Source organism: Orycteropus afer, unplaced genomic scaffold (genome assembly GCF_000298275.1).
Source record: "Orycteropus afer afer isolate SDZICR_OR568_19922 unplaced genomic scaffold, OryAfe1.0 scaffold00099, whole genome shotgun sequence".
NCBI classification, from domain to species: Eukaryota; Metazoa; Chordata; class Mammalia; order Tubulidentata; family Orycteropodidae; genus Orycteropus; species Orycteropus afer.
The window spans coordinates 3,983,340-3,995,761 of record NW_006921686.1 but is presented as its reverse complement, the minus strand read 5'-3'; the positions used below and the strand labels follow the sequence as shown (position 1 = coordinate 3,995,761).

General features: G+C 57.6%; 1 protein-coding gene across 1 annotated transcript in view; it reads right to left on the bottom strand.

Moving 5' to 3' along the window:
• SYMPK (symplekin) overlaps positions 1–12,422 on the bottom strand; it is a 38,088-nt gene that overhangs the window by 6,464 nt on the left and 19,202 nt on the right. Inside the window, exons 6-15 of the mRNA XM_007943058.1 lie at positions 11,873–12,027; positions 8,893–9,043; positions 7,396–7,600; positions 6,481–6,631; positions 5,251–5,486; positions 4,058–4,139; positions 3,614–3,727; positions 2,493–2,640; positions 1,454–1,614; positions 270–378 (exon numbers count right to left, since the gene is read on the bottom strand). Coding sequence (XP_007941249.1) covers positions 270–378; positions 1,454–1,614; positions 2,493–2,640; positions 3,614–3,727; positions 4,058–4,139; positions 5,251–5,486; positions 6,481–6,631; positions 7,396–7,600; positions 8,893–9,043; positions 11,873–12,027 — 1,512 coding nt within the window. The remainder of the gene's footprint in view (positions 1–269; positions 379–1,453; positions 1,615–2,492; positions 2,641–3,613; positions 3,728–4,057; positions 4,140–5,250; positions 5,487–6,480; positions 6,632–7,395; positions 7,601–8,892; positions 9,044–11,872; positions 12,028–12,422) is intronic.

Sequence of the window (12,422 nt, the reverse complement as noted above, 5' to 3'; positions counted from 1 at the left end):
GGGTGGGTGTGTACTAGCAGCAGGTGGGGGAGGGACACCTCCATCAGAGGAGGCGTTCTTGGGCTTTGGTTTCACAAGTGCAGGTAGCAACAGTGAGCCAGACGGAGATGCCAAGGCTGAAGGCCTGGGAGACGTCCACAAGAGGCCTAACCACCGGGGGAGCCAGTGGCTCTGCACCCCAGGTCAGGGAGGGCCAGGCCAAGGGTGACTGTGGGCAAGGCCAGGAGGGGAAGGAAAAGGATGGCGGGTGGGGGTCTCCTGAGGGGCACCTTTGTCTGTGAGGCTGTGCAGACATCGGGTGACCAGTGTCTCTGCCCCCTTGGGACAGTTTTCCACCAGCAGCAGCAGCTCTGGCGAGTTCATGCCCATGCCTCGGATCTGGCGGGAGAGATGGGGATGAGCAGGGTGGCCTGGGGCAGGGACCATAAAGGAGAGCGCCTGGGCACCTAGGGTGGGGCCTCTGGGAAGGCCAGGGACACCGCTGTAGGGAATGCTGGGGCTCTGGGAGTGCTGTTGGCAGGCTTTAGGAACCTGGGGGATACAGGGAAGGTGGGAGATGAAGGTGGGAGCATCTTATATCTTCCATCCAATCTCGTCGGACCCCAACCTTGCCCAGCTCCTCCCTTTCTTATTGACCTGGTGCCTTGATTCCTTGGGGAAGGGTCTTCCGGTCTCCCCAGCCAACAGTGACCCCTCGCCCACCCCCTCTTCATGACGCCATCAGTCAGCTCAGGCTCAGGCTCAGACCAGGGCCTCGGGAGCCTGCCCTGCCCTAGGTGGGGACCAGGCACCTGGTACCTGCTCCTTCCTTCCGCAATAAACATTTAGGATTGTGAAGGAGCCCTTTGGTCTGCCTCCAGGTATGCCGGGTCCGTGAGATCACCCTGAGAACAATCCCCCATCCCTGGTAACAGGCACAAGCACTGCTGACCCAGGTTGGCAGGGATGTCAGGTGACACGCCATTCTTGGTGTTTGTGTTTGACCATTTTCATTACAGCAGGGATACAAGTGGTTTCAAGGCCCTCTGCAGGCTGGACGGGCTAATGCTCTGAACTCTGGATGCCAGTCTGTGACCAAGTTGCTTCTCAGAGAAGGGGCCCAGGGACGGGAACAGAGGGACTTCTCTGGTGGTGGCCAGGATTCCTTTCACTATGCAAGGCAGGCCAGCACTTGGACAGCACCAGTGTTCCTGTGCACTGGACCCTTGCAAAAACCCAGGGCCCCTGCTTTATGGATGGGGCTCAGGGCACGAACCCAGATCTGGTCAACTCCAGGCTCTTATCCACTAGGCATCCGCTGCCTTCCCATGAACTGATGGCAAAAGGGCATCCTGTGAGCTACACTGAGCCACTGGCCCAGGGTGGCCGCCCCTCCTGCTGAGCACTGCTGAGGCAGAGATGCCAGGGAGGGCTGTGGTGGGAGGGCAGGGCCTGCTGGGCTCGGGGGCCTCACCGGCTGTTCTATGACCCTCAGCACCGTCCGCTTGATGTCCGCGATGGCCTCCGTGTACACGGCCGCCAGCTCGTGAATGAGCTTGTGGTTCTGCGGCAGGAGGGCCAGGTAGAGGTACAGACACTGCTTCACTGTCTCCTCGGTCCAGGGCGCTGCCACCTCTGAGAGCAGAGCAGGGCTCAGGCTGGCCCCACCCTCCTCCCAACCTCCCCACCCCCAGCTCCTGCCAGGTCTAGGGGGAGGGGGGCCAGGACACAGGGTGAAGGTCAGGGACTGGGCTGGGGCAGGACCTTCCCCCCCAAGAAGTGCCTGCACTGAGCCCTCCTGTCCTCTCTGACCTCCAAACCAGAGACCTGCCGGCACAGCTCTGACCCTGCCCTCCCTGCTCACAACCCCCCTGCCCTGTGCTCTCAGGCTGGTGCCCGAGTCCCCACCTGTACTGCCTTCCTGCCCGGGGAGGCCCTGCCTGGCCGCGCTCCGTGCTCTGGTCACACTCAGCTGCCCAAGGCTCTGTGCATCTGTTCCCTTGCCCAGAACACAGCTTTGTGTCGTCCCCCTCCCCTGTGGGGCAGGCCTCCTGTGCTATCAGAACCCCAGTGTGCAGCTCTCCTGGTTAATACGTGTTTACTTAGGGCCTGGGTTCTCTAATCTCTCAGAGACCCAGGGCTTTGCAGAGGAACTGGACACCCACTCACTGGTCAGGCCCCGCCTCGCATGTCCCCTCCTCCAGGAAGCCTGCACAAAGGCTGCATCCCTTACAGACCCTTCCTGGGTACCCAAGCCTGGCTAGCTCTGTTCTTTCTCAGCTCAGCCATCTCCTCCAGGAGGCCCTTCATGCCCCGCAGGCTAAGCCTGGCATCCTCTGGGCTCCCACAGCCCCTGGCTCCTCATCCCGGCCCTGCCCGCGTGGTCTTTGTTGTCTGGCTGCCTTCCCTAGTGGCTGTGCCTGGCTCAGCATCCACCCATCTCTGCTCTTGCCCAGCTCCGAGCCTGGGCCATGGCAGGTGCTCAGCACTCTTGTGATGAACCTGTGCCAAACCTGTGTCCTTGTCAGCACCAAACAGCACCGACGGCGGGTTGGGGTGGACCAGGAGCTGCAGGTAGTTGAGGGCAAACTTCTCCACGTATTCTCTCAGTTGCTCCTTCTCATACATGCGCTTAATGAAGAGCAGGGCCTGGGAACGCACCTGAGGGCAGAGGGGCCAAGATGGAGCAAGGGTCGGGGGAGGTGGCTACTCTTCCAAGCTTGGCAGCAAGACCGTAAAAACAGCCAAGGCCCGAGGATGGCTCCAAGCAGGCTGAGGTGCTGTGGCCAGCCCACCCACGGCTCGGGAGAGGGCGAGCCCTGGCTGACTCAGGCCCTCCTGACCTCCCACCCCCCTCGCCAGCACATCTCGGTCTTTGCCTCACTTGACCCACTCCAACCAGGCTGAGCTTCCTCACTTCCTCAAAGTGGTGCACTCGCCCTGGCTGGGAGACTTGGCACTGAGTCTTGGCGTATCCTGCCCGCCACCCCTTCTCCAACACTGGCTAAATCCCGTGTCACTCAGCCATCACCTGCTGGGAGCCAGGAGGGCAAGGGCTGCTGGTGGTCACTGCCAAGTCCCCATGCACCAGAGGGCCAGGTGGTGCATGGGAGGGGCCCCTCAGTGGCACAGAACGATGCTAGGTAAGGAGTCTGGTGAAGGCTGGAGCAGGGATGAGTCAAAGCCCCCATCACACGCCTTCCCTCTGCCTAAAGGGGTCCTGGTGCATACATCCCCTCCTCCAGGAAACCTGCTTAATCACCTCCCCTGCCCATTCCCCAGTTGGATGGGCAGACCCCTCCCTGGGGCTCCTGAAGTTCATGTGCTAGTGGGCTCACAGCACCGAGCACCCTGTCCTCAAGGTCTGCTAGTGGCCTTAAGAGCTCACCACCCTGGTGGAGTAAGAGCGAGAAGGGGCTGCCCCTCTTGGGGAGGCAGGTGCACAGCAACCCTAGTTCCCCAGCAGCCTTATAACACTGCAAATGGAAAAGAAAAACACCCAAACTGCATCCAGAAGACTTTCCGGGGGCTGTGGGAGAGACTGGGCTAGATGCTCAGGAAGGAGAGAGGATGTGGCTAATGGCTGGCTTGAGTGCAGCCCAGCCTAGACAGTGGTGACAGGCTGGGAGATCACCTTGTCCTTCTCATGGGAGCTGAGGTCTAGCAGGACATGCAGGTACTGGAACTGGCGGGATGGGCGCTTGAAGATCAGGTCTCGCAGCGTGGACATGCCTAGGTAGGTGCGGCTCTGTGGGAGGCAAGGGCGGGAGCCAGGCCTGCTCATCATATCCCCACCAACACATCCCTGGTGCCCAGTCCACCCCAATCCCATAGCACCAGAGGGGCTGGGACGGTGACACTAGAGTACATGCAGTCCACCTGCAGGGGACCTCGGGAACCACCTATGTAGTCTCTCTCTCTCAATCTGGATCCTGGACACAACGCCTGGTCCTGCACACAGCCTTGTGCCACAAGGTCTAGGCTGTGTGCCCTAACCACCTCCCCAGGGCAGGGCTGTGACCCTCCTCCCTCAGGCTCCCCAGGCAGGGCCCTGTCCACCCGTCCAGGGCTGCCTCACCTCGTCCTCGCAGTACTTGCGAATCACCTCCAGGGCGCTCTCTGTGATCAGTGGTGCCTCCAGCACCACCTTGGTGAAGATCCTTTGGGAAGGGCAGGGCAGAGGAAGGCTACAAGATGAGTGCCCCCAGCTTCCAGCCTGTCACCTCCCCCAGACCAGTCCCACTGAGGCCCCAGAGTGCAGAGCCTGAGGCACGCTCCATGACAGCCTGCTCAGCCCTTGGGACGTCCAGCTCTGAAGGGAGCAGGCTGAGTGCAGAGGGTGCCGCTGGTGATGAAGGCAGAGACCTGGAGCTCTTGGATCACGCAGAGACTAGGAGTTACATAGACAGCTTCTCCCTCTGTCAGACCGGATGCCTAACTGGATTCATTTCCTACAAGTTCTCTGAACAGGAGGCTATGCTGCAGTGACTGGGGATCTGGATGGGACTATGTCATCCAGCCTGTGCCCTCAGAGGGCTTGTGTTAAGTACTGGGAATAAGGCAGCAACAGGAAAGGACGACGCAAGGGCAGGACATGGCCATCTGAGGTATGGTGGCCACAGAAGGCCATGGGCAAATAACAAATATTTGAGTAAATGCTGGTGGATGAGATGGGGCCAGTCATGTGCAGAGTGTGGGGCATGCACTCCAGGTAGAGAGAAGAGCATCAAGGCCCCGGACTTGTCACGTTCAAGGGACAGACAAAGCCAGCAGGGCTGAAACCTGGGGAACAGACAGTTGAAAGAGGCTGGTAGGGGTCAGCTCACGCAGTGCCTCAAAGACCTTAGGAAGGCTTTAGGTTATTCAAGAGGAAGGGAGAACCACGGAAGGTTTGTCACGGAGAGCTAACAAGGCGGCTTTACACTGCGGAGGATCACCTGGGCCAGCTGGCGCCCGAGGGCGGTGAGGAAGCCAGAGACCCACCCAGTAAGAGATGTGGCAGCAGGGCAGGGCAGGCAGTCTTCAAACAAGCTCATGAGGAGACACTCACTGGCAGCAAAGCACAGGCCCAGGGGTTGTGTGACGCGGGTCACACAGAAAGCAACAGGCAGAACTGGGGGCCCATGCTCAAAACACTGCCAAGGACCTGCCCCAGACAGGGAGGAAGGGAGAGGGGCACGTGGAGGACCAGCTGGGTGGGGATGTCAGAAAGTGGAAAGGGAAGAAGAGGAGGGGCTCTCGGAGCCAGGCCCAGGCACTGCATGCACTCACCCATCCTTCTGGTCCGGCTTCTCCTGCAGACCAGAGAGCAGGCGCATGAGGCAGTCCTCATACTTGTCCAGGCTGCCCGAGGCCCCAGCAGCCAGGTAGGAGTTGTACTCCTGGTAGAGCCAGGCAAAGGCCAGGTCCAGGCGGGCCCGCACGTCCTCCAGGATAAAGGACAGGACCTCGGCCTTCAGGCCCGAGTCGAACTGTGTCACCAGGCTGGCCAGGATCTTTATACGCACCTGGGAGTGAGCGAGCGAGCGTGTCGGCATGTGGGCAGCCTCAACACACCACCTGACCACGCAGTGTGGCCCTCTCTGCCTGCCTAAGGGCCTGCCAAGCCATGGAGCACGGTCCTGACCCGGTATTAGGGAGAAGGTATCAGGGTTCCGTTTGTGTGAGAAGATTCAAAGAAGGGAAGAAGCAATAACCATAAGAAAAAAGGATGCATTCGTTTCTAGTTCTCTCCATGTGCTAAGTCTACAGAACAAGATCTTGAAGTAATCACAGAATTTGTGTACTGGTCAGCTCTGGGGAGGGAGCTGGGATGCAGGGGGTGGCCCAGGAAGCCGCCTTCCATCTCTCCTGCCCAACAGTAGTTTACAGCAGAGCCCCCCCTCATCTGTGTAGCTGCTGTGGGTGCCACTGTGCAGATTCTGACCCACAGCACCCCTAGAGGACAGCACAGAACTGCCCCACAGGGTTTCCAAGGCTGCAGTCTTTATAGGAACAGATCGCCAGATCTTTCCATGGAATGGCTGGTAGGTCAGAACCACCCGCATTTTGGTTAACAGCCATATACTTAAGCATTATGCCACTAAAAAACCCACTGCCATTGAGTCAATTCTGACTCATTGAGATCCCCATTGGTTTCCAAGGCTGTAGATCTTCACAGAAATAGACTGCCTCATCTTCCTCCTGTGGAGCAGCTGCTGGGTCTGAAACCATGTGGTTAGCAGTCAAGTGTCTTATCTGCTACACCATATATTTCCTGTATTTAAAAACCCTCCCGTGCAGAGTTCTCCCTCTCACGGCCCTGAGCTAGGAGCTCACGTGCGCCCCCAGGAGGAGCTGCTGCTGTTTTACAGAGCGTGGAGGTAAGCCTGGGAGAACCGTAGGCCCGTGGTCCTGTGGTTAGTGAGTGGTGGAGCTGGGCTCTGGGGCAGGTTTGACCCAGGCCTGCCTACTCGCTTGGGGAGAGGGCCTGAAGGACTGGTTTGGGTGCAGGGGACACACCTGGGCCGCCCCGCTGCAGGCCACAGCCTTTTCAGCCCGCAGGATCCGCTTCACAGCACCCAACTTCATAGCCTCCACCTGGGAGTCAGTCAGGGGCTTCAGCACATCACTAAGACGGAAGATCTTCTTACGCCCGCCTGCACCTGCCAGCCTATATGGGACAAGGACACAGTGACTGGGAGCAGCCCAGGGACTGAGCAGGTCACACAGGGATACTCCATAGATCCTAGTTCCCCAGTGGCTGAGACACTGCAGGGCACCAGGTCGGGAGAAGGAAGGAGATGCTATTCTGCAGAAGTGTTTTCAGGGATGGTCCCATGAGGAGATGACAGTAGAGATGGGAATCAAGTGAGGGAACAAGACCCATGAGTATTGGGGGTGCACCTGCCAGCAGAGGACAGTGCTTGAGGGCCCTGAAGTAGGGCTCTGCTTGGCCATCCCAGGAGCAGCCAGGAGGCTGGACTGGAGAGGAAGGACTGAGGCGAGCAGAGGGCCTGGAGAAGGAGCAATAGAGCGGGCATGGCCTGTTAGCGAGACTTGGTCGGGGACAGGGCAGGGACTGGCTCAAAGACTCGGTACTGTGAAGAGGTGATGACGACACTGAGAGGGCGTCCCACAGCACCCACATGCCAGGAGCCGTGTTAAGCACTTCAGTCATGACTCCTTCTAACCCCAAGTCTCTGACTGACTCATCTATCCATCATTGCCAACTACTGTGATTCTCCCATGATGCTTTGGAGAGACACTACCCTGACCCCAAGAGCAGCTGTAAGAAAGTGGACCTTGTCAGTCAGAAGAAAACGATGACTCGGGCTTAGTGGCGGTGGCATCAACACTGGAGTCAAACCCCCAGTCAGAATGTCTTCTCTGTCTCTCACTGCCCCCCAACCCCAAGAGCCAGGCCTCCCAGCTCACCGGGGCTGCGTGACGGGGATGATGGGCTCTGGCCTCCTCTTGGCCTGGGGCGCCTCCTCCTCCAGAGTGGACATGGAGCTCAGGGAGCCCACCACCGAGATGGCCTGGCCCTGGGCTGACAGGCGCCGCTTGATCAGGACACTCTCCGGCTTCACCACCTTCTCTTCCTTGGGCTCCTCCTTGCATTGTTTGGTCTGCTCCACACCTGACAGAAAGGCAGAGCCTCACACCAGCCCCACCTGCACCCGGCGGCCCTCGTCCACCTCAGCCCTGCCTCCCAGGGAGAAACCAACTCAGTCCCTGCAAGAGTGACAGCCGACCAACTTCTGGGGACTGCTGTGGGCCAGGCTCTAGGCTAAGCTCTGTACAAGCCAAAGCACAGTCACCTGTCCTCAGCACCTCTGTGCAGCAGGTGGCCTTGATCCCTGTCTTGCAAGATAACAATTCAAGAGCCAGACTTGCTCTCGGATTCCATTTAGATCAAGTTCAAGGGCAGGCAAAGTGACTGACAGAGACACAGTGGAACTGTGGTCTCTGGAGGTGGGCAGTGGTGTATACTGACTGGAAGGAAGCAGGAAGGAGCACTCTGAAAGGGGGAAATGCTGTATATCCTGATATGGGTGGTGGTTACGCCGGCATGCTCCCCTCCTGAAAATCACTAAGGCGCACTTCCCTGTATGTGAATCACACCTGAGCGGCACTGTGAACAAGGCTCAGAGAGAGTAAGTAACCTGACCAAAGCCACACAGCTGCAAAGTGGATGAGGCGTCTGGGACTGAGGCCACGCTCATATCCACTGTGTTATACAGACTTGTCACCAAATCCCCCTTACATCAGCCCTTCCTCCCTCGTAATTAACCTACCACCACCCACCGCCCACTACAGAACCCTTCTTATGTGCCAGGAGCAGCCAGTGCACAGGGGTTACAAGCCTGGGCTTAGACAGGCAAAGCCATGGGTTTGAGTCCTACTCCATCCAGGCCCTTCCACCCTGCATGCCCCTGGGTGAGGCCTCCATTTCCTCCTGTGGACATGGGCTCAGGGTCCTCCGTGGCACATGTGGTCAGTCAGTCCACAGCATGTTTGTTATCAAAGGTCCCCTGGGGTGACGGTGAGGACTAGTCTGGAATCACCGACTTGTGTCCCACTGAACCATGTAGGTGACCTTGGTCTAGGACCATTCTGACGTTTGGCCTTGTCATTTGTAAAACGGGGATCACCGTGGAATGGCCCTCGCCCCTCACCTGAATGGACTCAGTGTCTAAAGGGGCTCTACGTGACTGAACGGACTCAACCCAGATCTGCTGGGAGTTTGCAGCCCAGGGCCTGACAGCACTGGGCACCCTATCTGTCTGTGGGACCTGTCCTTACTGACATGGATGACGTCATGCAGTTTCCATAGCACTGCCACGAGGGAGGGGCGGTGCTCTTCCAGTGAGAACCGAGCAGCCCCAAGTGCCCCTGCCCCAGCTTGGGTCAGCACCACGTGACACCCACCTGGCCCCAGTCCCGCAGCCGTCATCTGTGTGGCCATGAGCCGAGCCAGGTGCTTGATCTGGGCTTCGGTGCCTGCTGACTCCACCGGGGTGTAGATGGCCTGGAAGGAGGCGGGCATGGCCTCGGGCAGGTACACCATGCTGATGAGGACCTGCGGGACACCCAGGAAAGAGGAGCTTTTCTTCAATCACGAACTCAAACATTCGCTGCAGGCCCAGGCCAATGCCAGGCCCACGGCAGCACCAAGGACAGAGCTGGGCCTGCTGCCGCAGAGCTCAGCTGAGCAAGGGCCAGGGCGACGAGCCATGGTAACATGTGCTGTGTGGGAGAAGGGTGGGCTGACACGCGACATGCACATGAGACACGCCAGGCGGGGCAGGGAAGGCTTTGCTCCCCAGGACGGTGGCACCTACTCTGAGAGCTGAGGGCCGGCTGACATCTGTCTCCTTTAAACCAAACAACAGGTTAGCTTAACAAGTGAAGAGTATCTGCACTCTTTTAAAGTATCTCTATGGGACCAAAATACAACAGCAACTCGACAGGTTAGACAGGAACTTCGGGGGCAGTGAGTTCATGTCAGTGGGGGAGGAATGACTCAGAAGAGGGTATTGAGAGGGCTACACGACTCTCAGAATGTCACTGATGCCAATGAATTGTATGAGGGCAAACTGTTCACCTGGGTGTGCTGTGCTGTGTGTATTATCAACCACCACCACAAAGAACTGAAGGGAGGTGGGCATCAGATGGGTGGAGGGTAAGTGTTCCAGGTACAGGAACAGCAAGGGGCAAGGCTAAGAGGTAGCAGAGCTGGCATCCTGTCCAGAGAGGGAACAGATGTGGTGGAGAGTTTAACATGCACTTGGACTTGACTTCAAAAAAGTCAGTATCCTGACAGACCACCTCTGACCACATGCCATGTGTACCAGGAATTGTTAACAGAAGATAATTAGCAACTCCCCACACATGTGTAACTTTAAATACATGCTGTAAATAGTAACTTGGGGCAGAGAGATACTGACCATACCCCAAACCAGTGAGTGGGGGAGGCAGCACAAAGGGCAGAACTAGACGGAGAAACGACCCTTACGTGCTCATGTTGGAACGAAGACTGAAGACACAAGCCGAGCACTTAGCTTACAGCCCTGGGGAAAAGAGAGCCCAAAACTCTAACCAGGAAGGCAGTAAAGACAAGAGGAGGAAAGCAAAACAGCTGTAAACAAGCAAAACTACACGTCAGGTCTCCAAAATTCAAAATCATAAAAAAGACCAAGCTGACTGGTCTGATAAAGACTGGTGAGACCCCTGAGACTATGGCCCCTTGTTACCCTTTGGGTCTGGAATCAAACTCACTCCTGTAGCTTGCAGCCAAACAACGGACAGGCCTACGAGGTGAACAACTAGACCAGGCAGGTGCACTCAGAACCGTTAATCACGGGAGATCAGAAGGGCAACACTTGCACAGCGAGAAAGCTCAAAGGGGAGGACAGCACAGAAAAGGACACAGGGAGAGGGCAAGCACAGGGAGGAAGTGGGAAGAGAGCTGTTACACTGCGGGTTGTGCAATCAACATCATGAAACAAAATCGTTATGAACTGTTGCATAGAAAACAAGTCAGTCATTCTCCGAGCAGGCTAAAAGCAGGCCCACGTGGCAAGTCCACTGGCAGAGGCTTGCGTGTGGCTAGGATGCTGAAAACGTGTAGGTGGAGCTTCTACATTGAGGACTAGGAAGAGCGAGCTGGCAAACCATGTCAGAAATCAGTTGGTGAAAACCCCGTGGGCGCCAGCAGGATGCTCCATGATCCCTCCCCGGACAGTGTGGGGCCAGGAGCCATTTGGTTCCGTGGACACAGGGTTGCCAGTAGTTGGGGGCCAACTTGATAACAGCTAACAACAAAGCAAGACTGAACAAAAAAGAGTAAGGACAGACTGTAAGGAACAGGGCCTGTTACTACAGAGACAGCAGGTCTCATCAAAGTGGAAGAACACTGAACACCACCAGGCCACTACATCTGCAAGGGCAGACTGCAAGAGCATGCTGAGAAACAAAAGGCACAGTCATTGGTCAGAGGGGGCCTGCAAGGTGAGTTACACCTGGTCTGGAAACTAGAGTCATGGCGGGATCTGAGTGGCAGAGAGTCCCAATTTGTGCCTCAGAAGGATCCCTCTGGCTGTGACGTGGAGTGGGTCAGTAGAGGTGGGCCAAGCTGGGGAAGCTCTAGGTAAGAAAGGGTGGGACCAGGACCGGGGTAGTGTGGCCCTGGAGGAGAGGGGAAGGACTGGGGGGCTTCTGGCTGTGGAGATGGGCAGCTGGTGTGCCAGGCAGGCCTGAGGAGGAGCCACAGGCCTGGGGAGGAGGTGGGGAGAGAGGCCACAGGTTTGGTTTTGACACGCTCAGTCTGAGGTGCCTACAAAACACCCAAGGGAATATTGGAGGACATCAGGCCTGAAGCCCACCAGAGAGGTCAGCTGGAGAGGCAGCCCCACAATAATCATGCCATTCGTCCTAGGCTTAGGGGAGAAACACAGGGGAGGGGCTGGCTGCCAGTGAGGATGGAAGAGGCATGCTCTGTGAGCACCCAACAGAAAGGTCTGGGTGCTGATACCACGGGGACAACTGTCACTCACCCACCCCTGGCCCCAGCCTCCCACTGGAGCAAGTGGAGGAGGAGATATCTGACAGTCTGATAAACGCCACATCCCCCACCAATATCTCACCCCTGACCACTCAGCACAGCTCATGGGCTTGACACCTCGCCCTTCCGGGTGCTCCATGCTACCTTCACAGAGGGCAGAGCAAAGAGTGGGGCAGGTGTGGCCAGGGACTCAGACCAGCCAAGGTTAGGAGGGCCTGCCTGGACCATGCCCTCCTGGGGACTGATGACATTTGGAGGAGATGGACAGTGTGGAGTGAAGGCAGGGTAAGGCCTAAGAGACTCCTTCTCACTCCCTGGTAGGAAAAGGCCCCCACTGGCCCTCACCAGATTGGCCACGTTGTCAGGCGTCAGCAGAGGCTGCAGGAACTCGGCCGTGATGTCCGTGTCTGACTGGCCCGAGATCTGGGCGGAGGCCTTCGAGGTCCCCGATGGGCCTGGCTCCAAGTCCTTGTCCTCGTCGTCCTCCCCCAGGTTGGGCTCTGGGATGGGGGAGAGGAATGAAATGCTGGCTCCAGAGAGAGCAGCTGGCTTTCCCTCCTCCCGAGAGGCCCAGGGGTGCCTGCTCTCTGCCAGCCTCAGGCAACAGGAGCGGCGCAGCAGACAAAGAACCGCCTTCAAATCACCACACGACTTGGGGCAACGCCCTGCCTCTCCCTGAGCCTCAGTTCTCATCTGGGAAACGCGAATAAGCCATCCCTACCCTGGGAATCAGTCTAAGCTCCGAGAAAACAGTACTACTGAGGAAAAGGTCTCAGAGCCTTATTGTTTAAAAATTTCCTAGACAAGGATGCCCGCTATCACCACTTCTATTCAACATTGTACTGGAAGTCCTAGCCAGGGCCATAAGGCAAGAAAGGGAAATCAAAGGCATCCA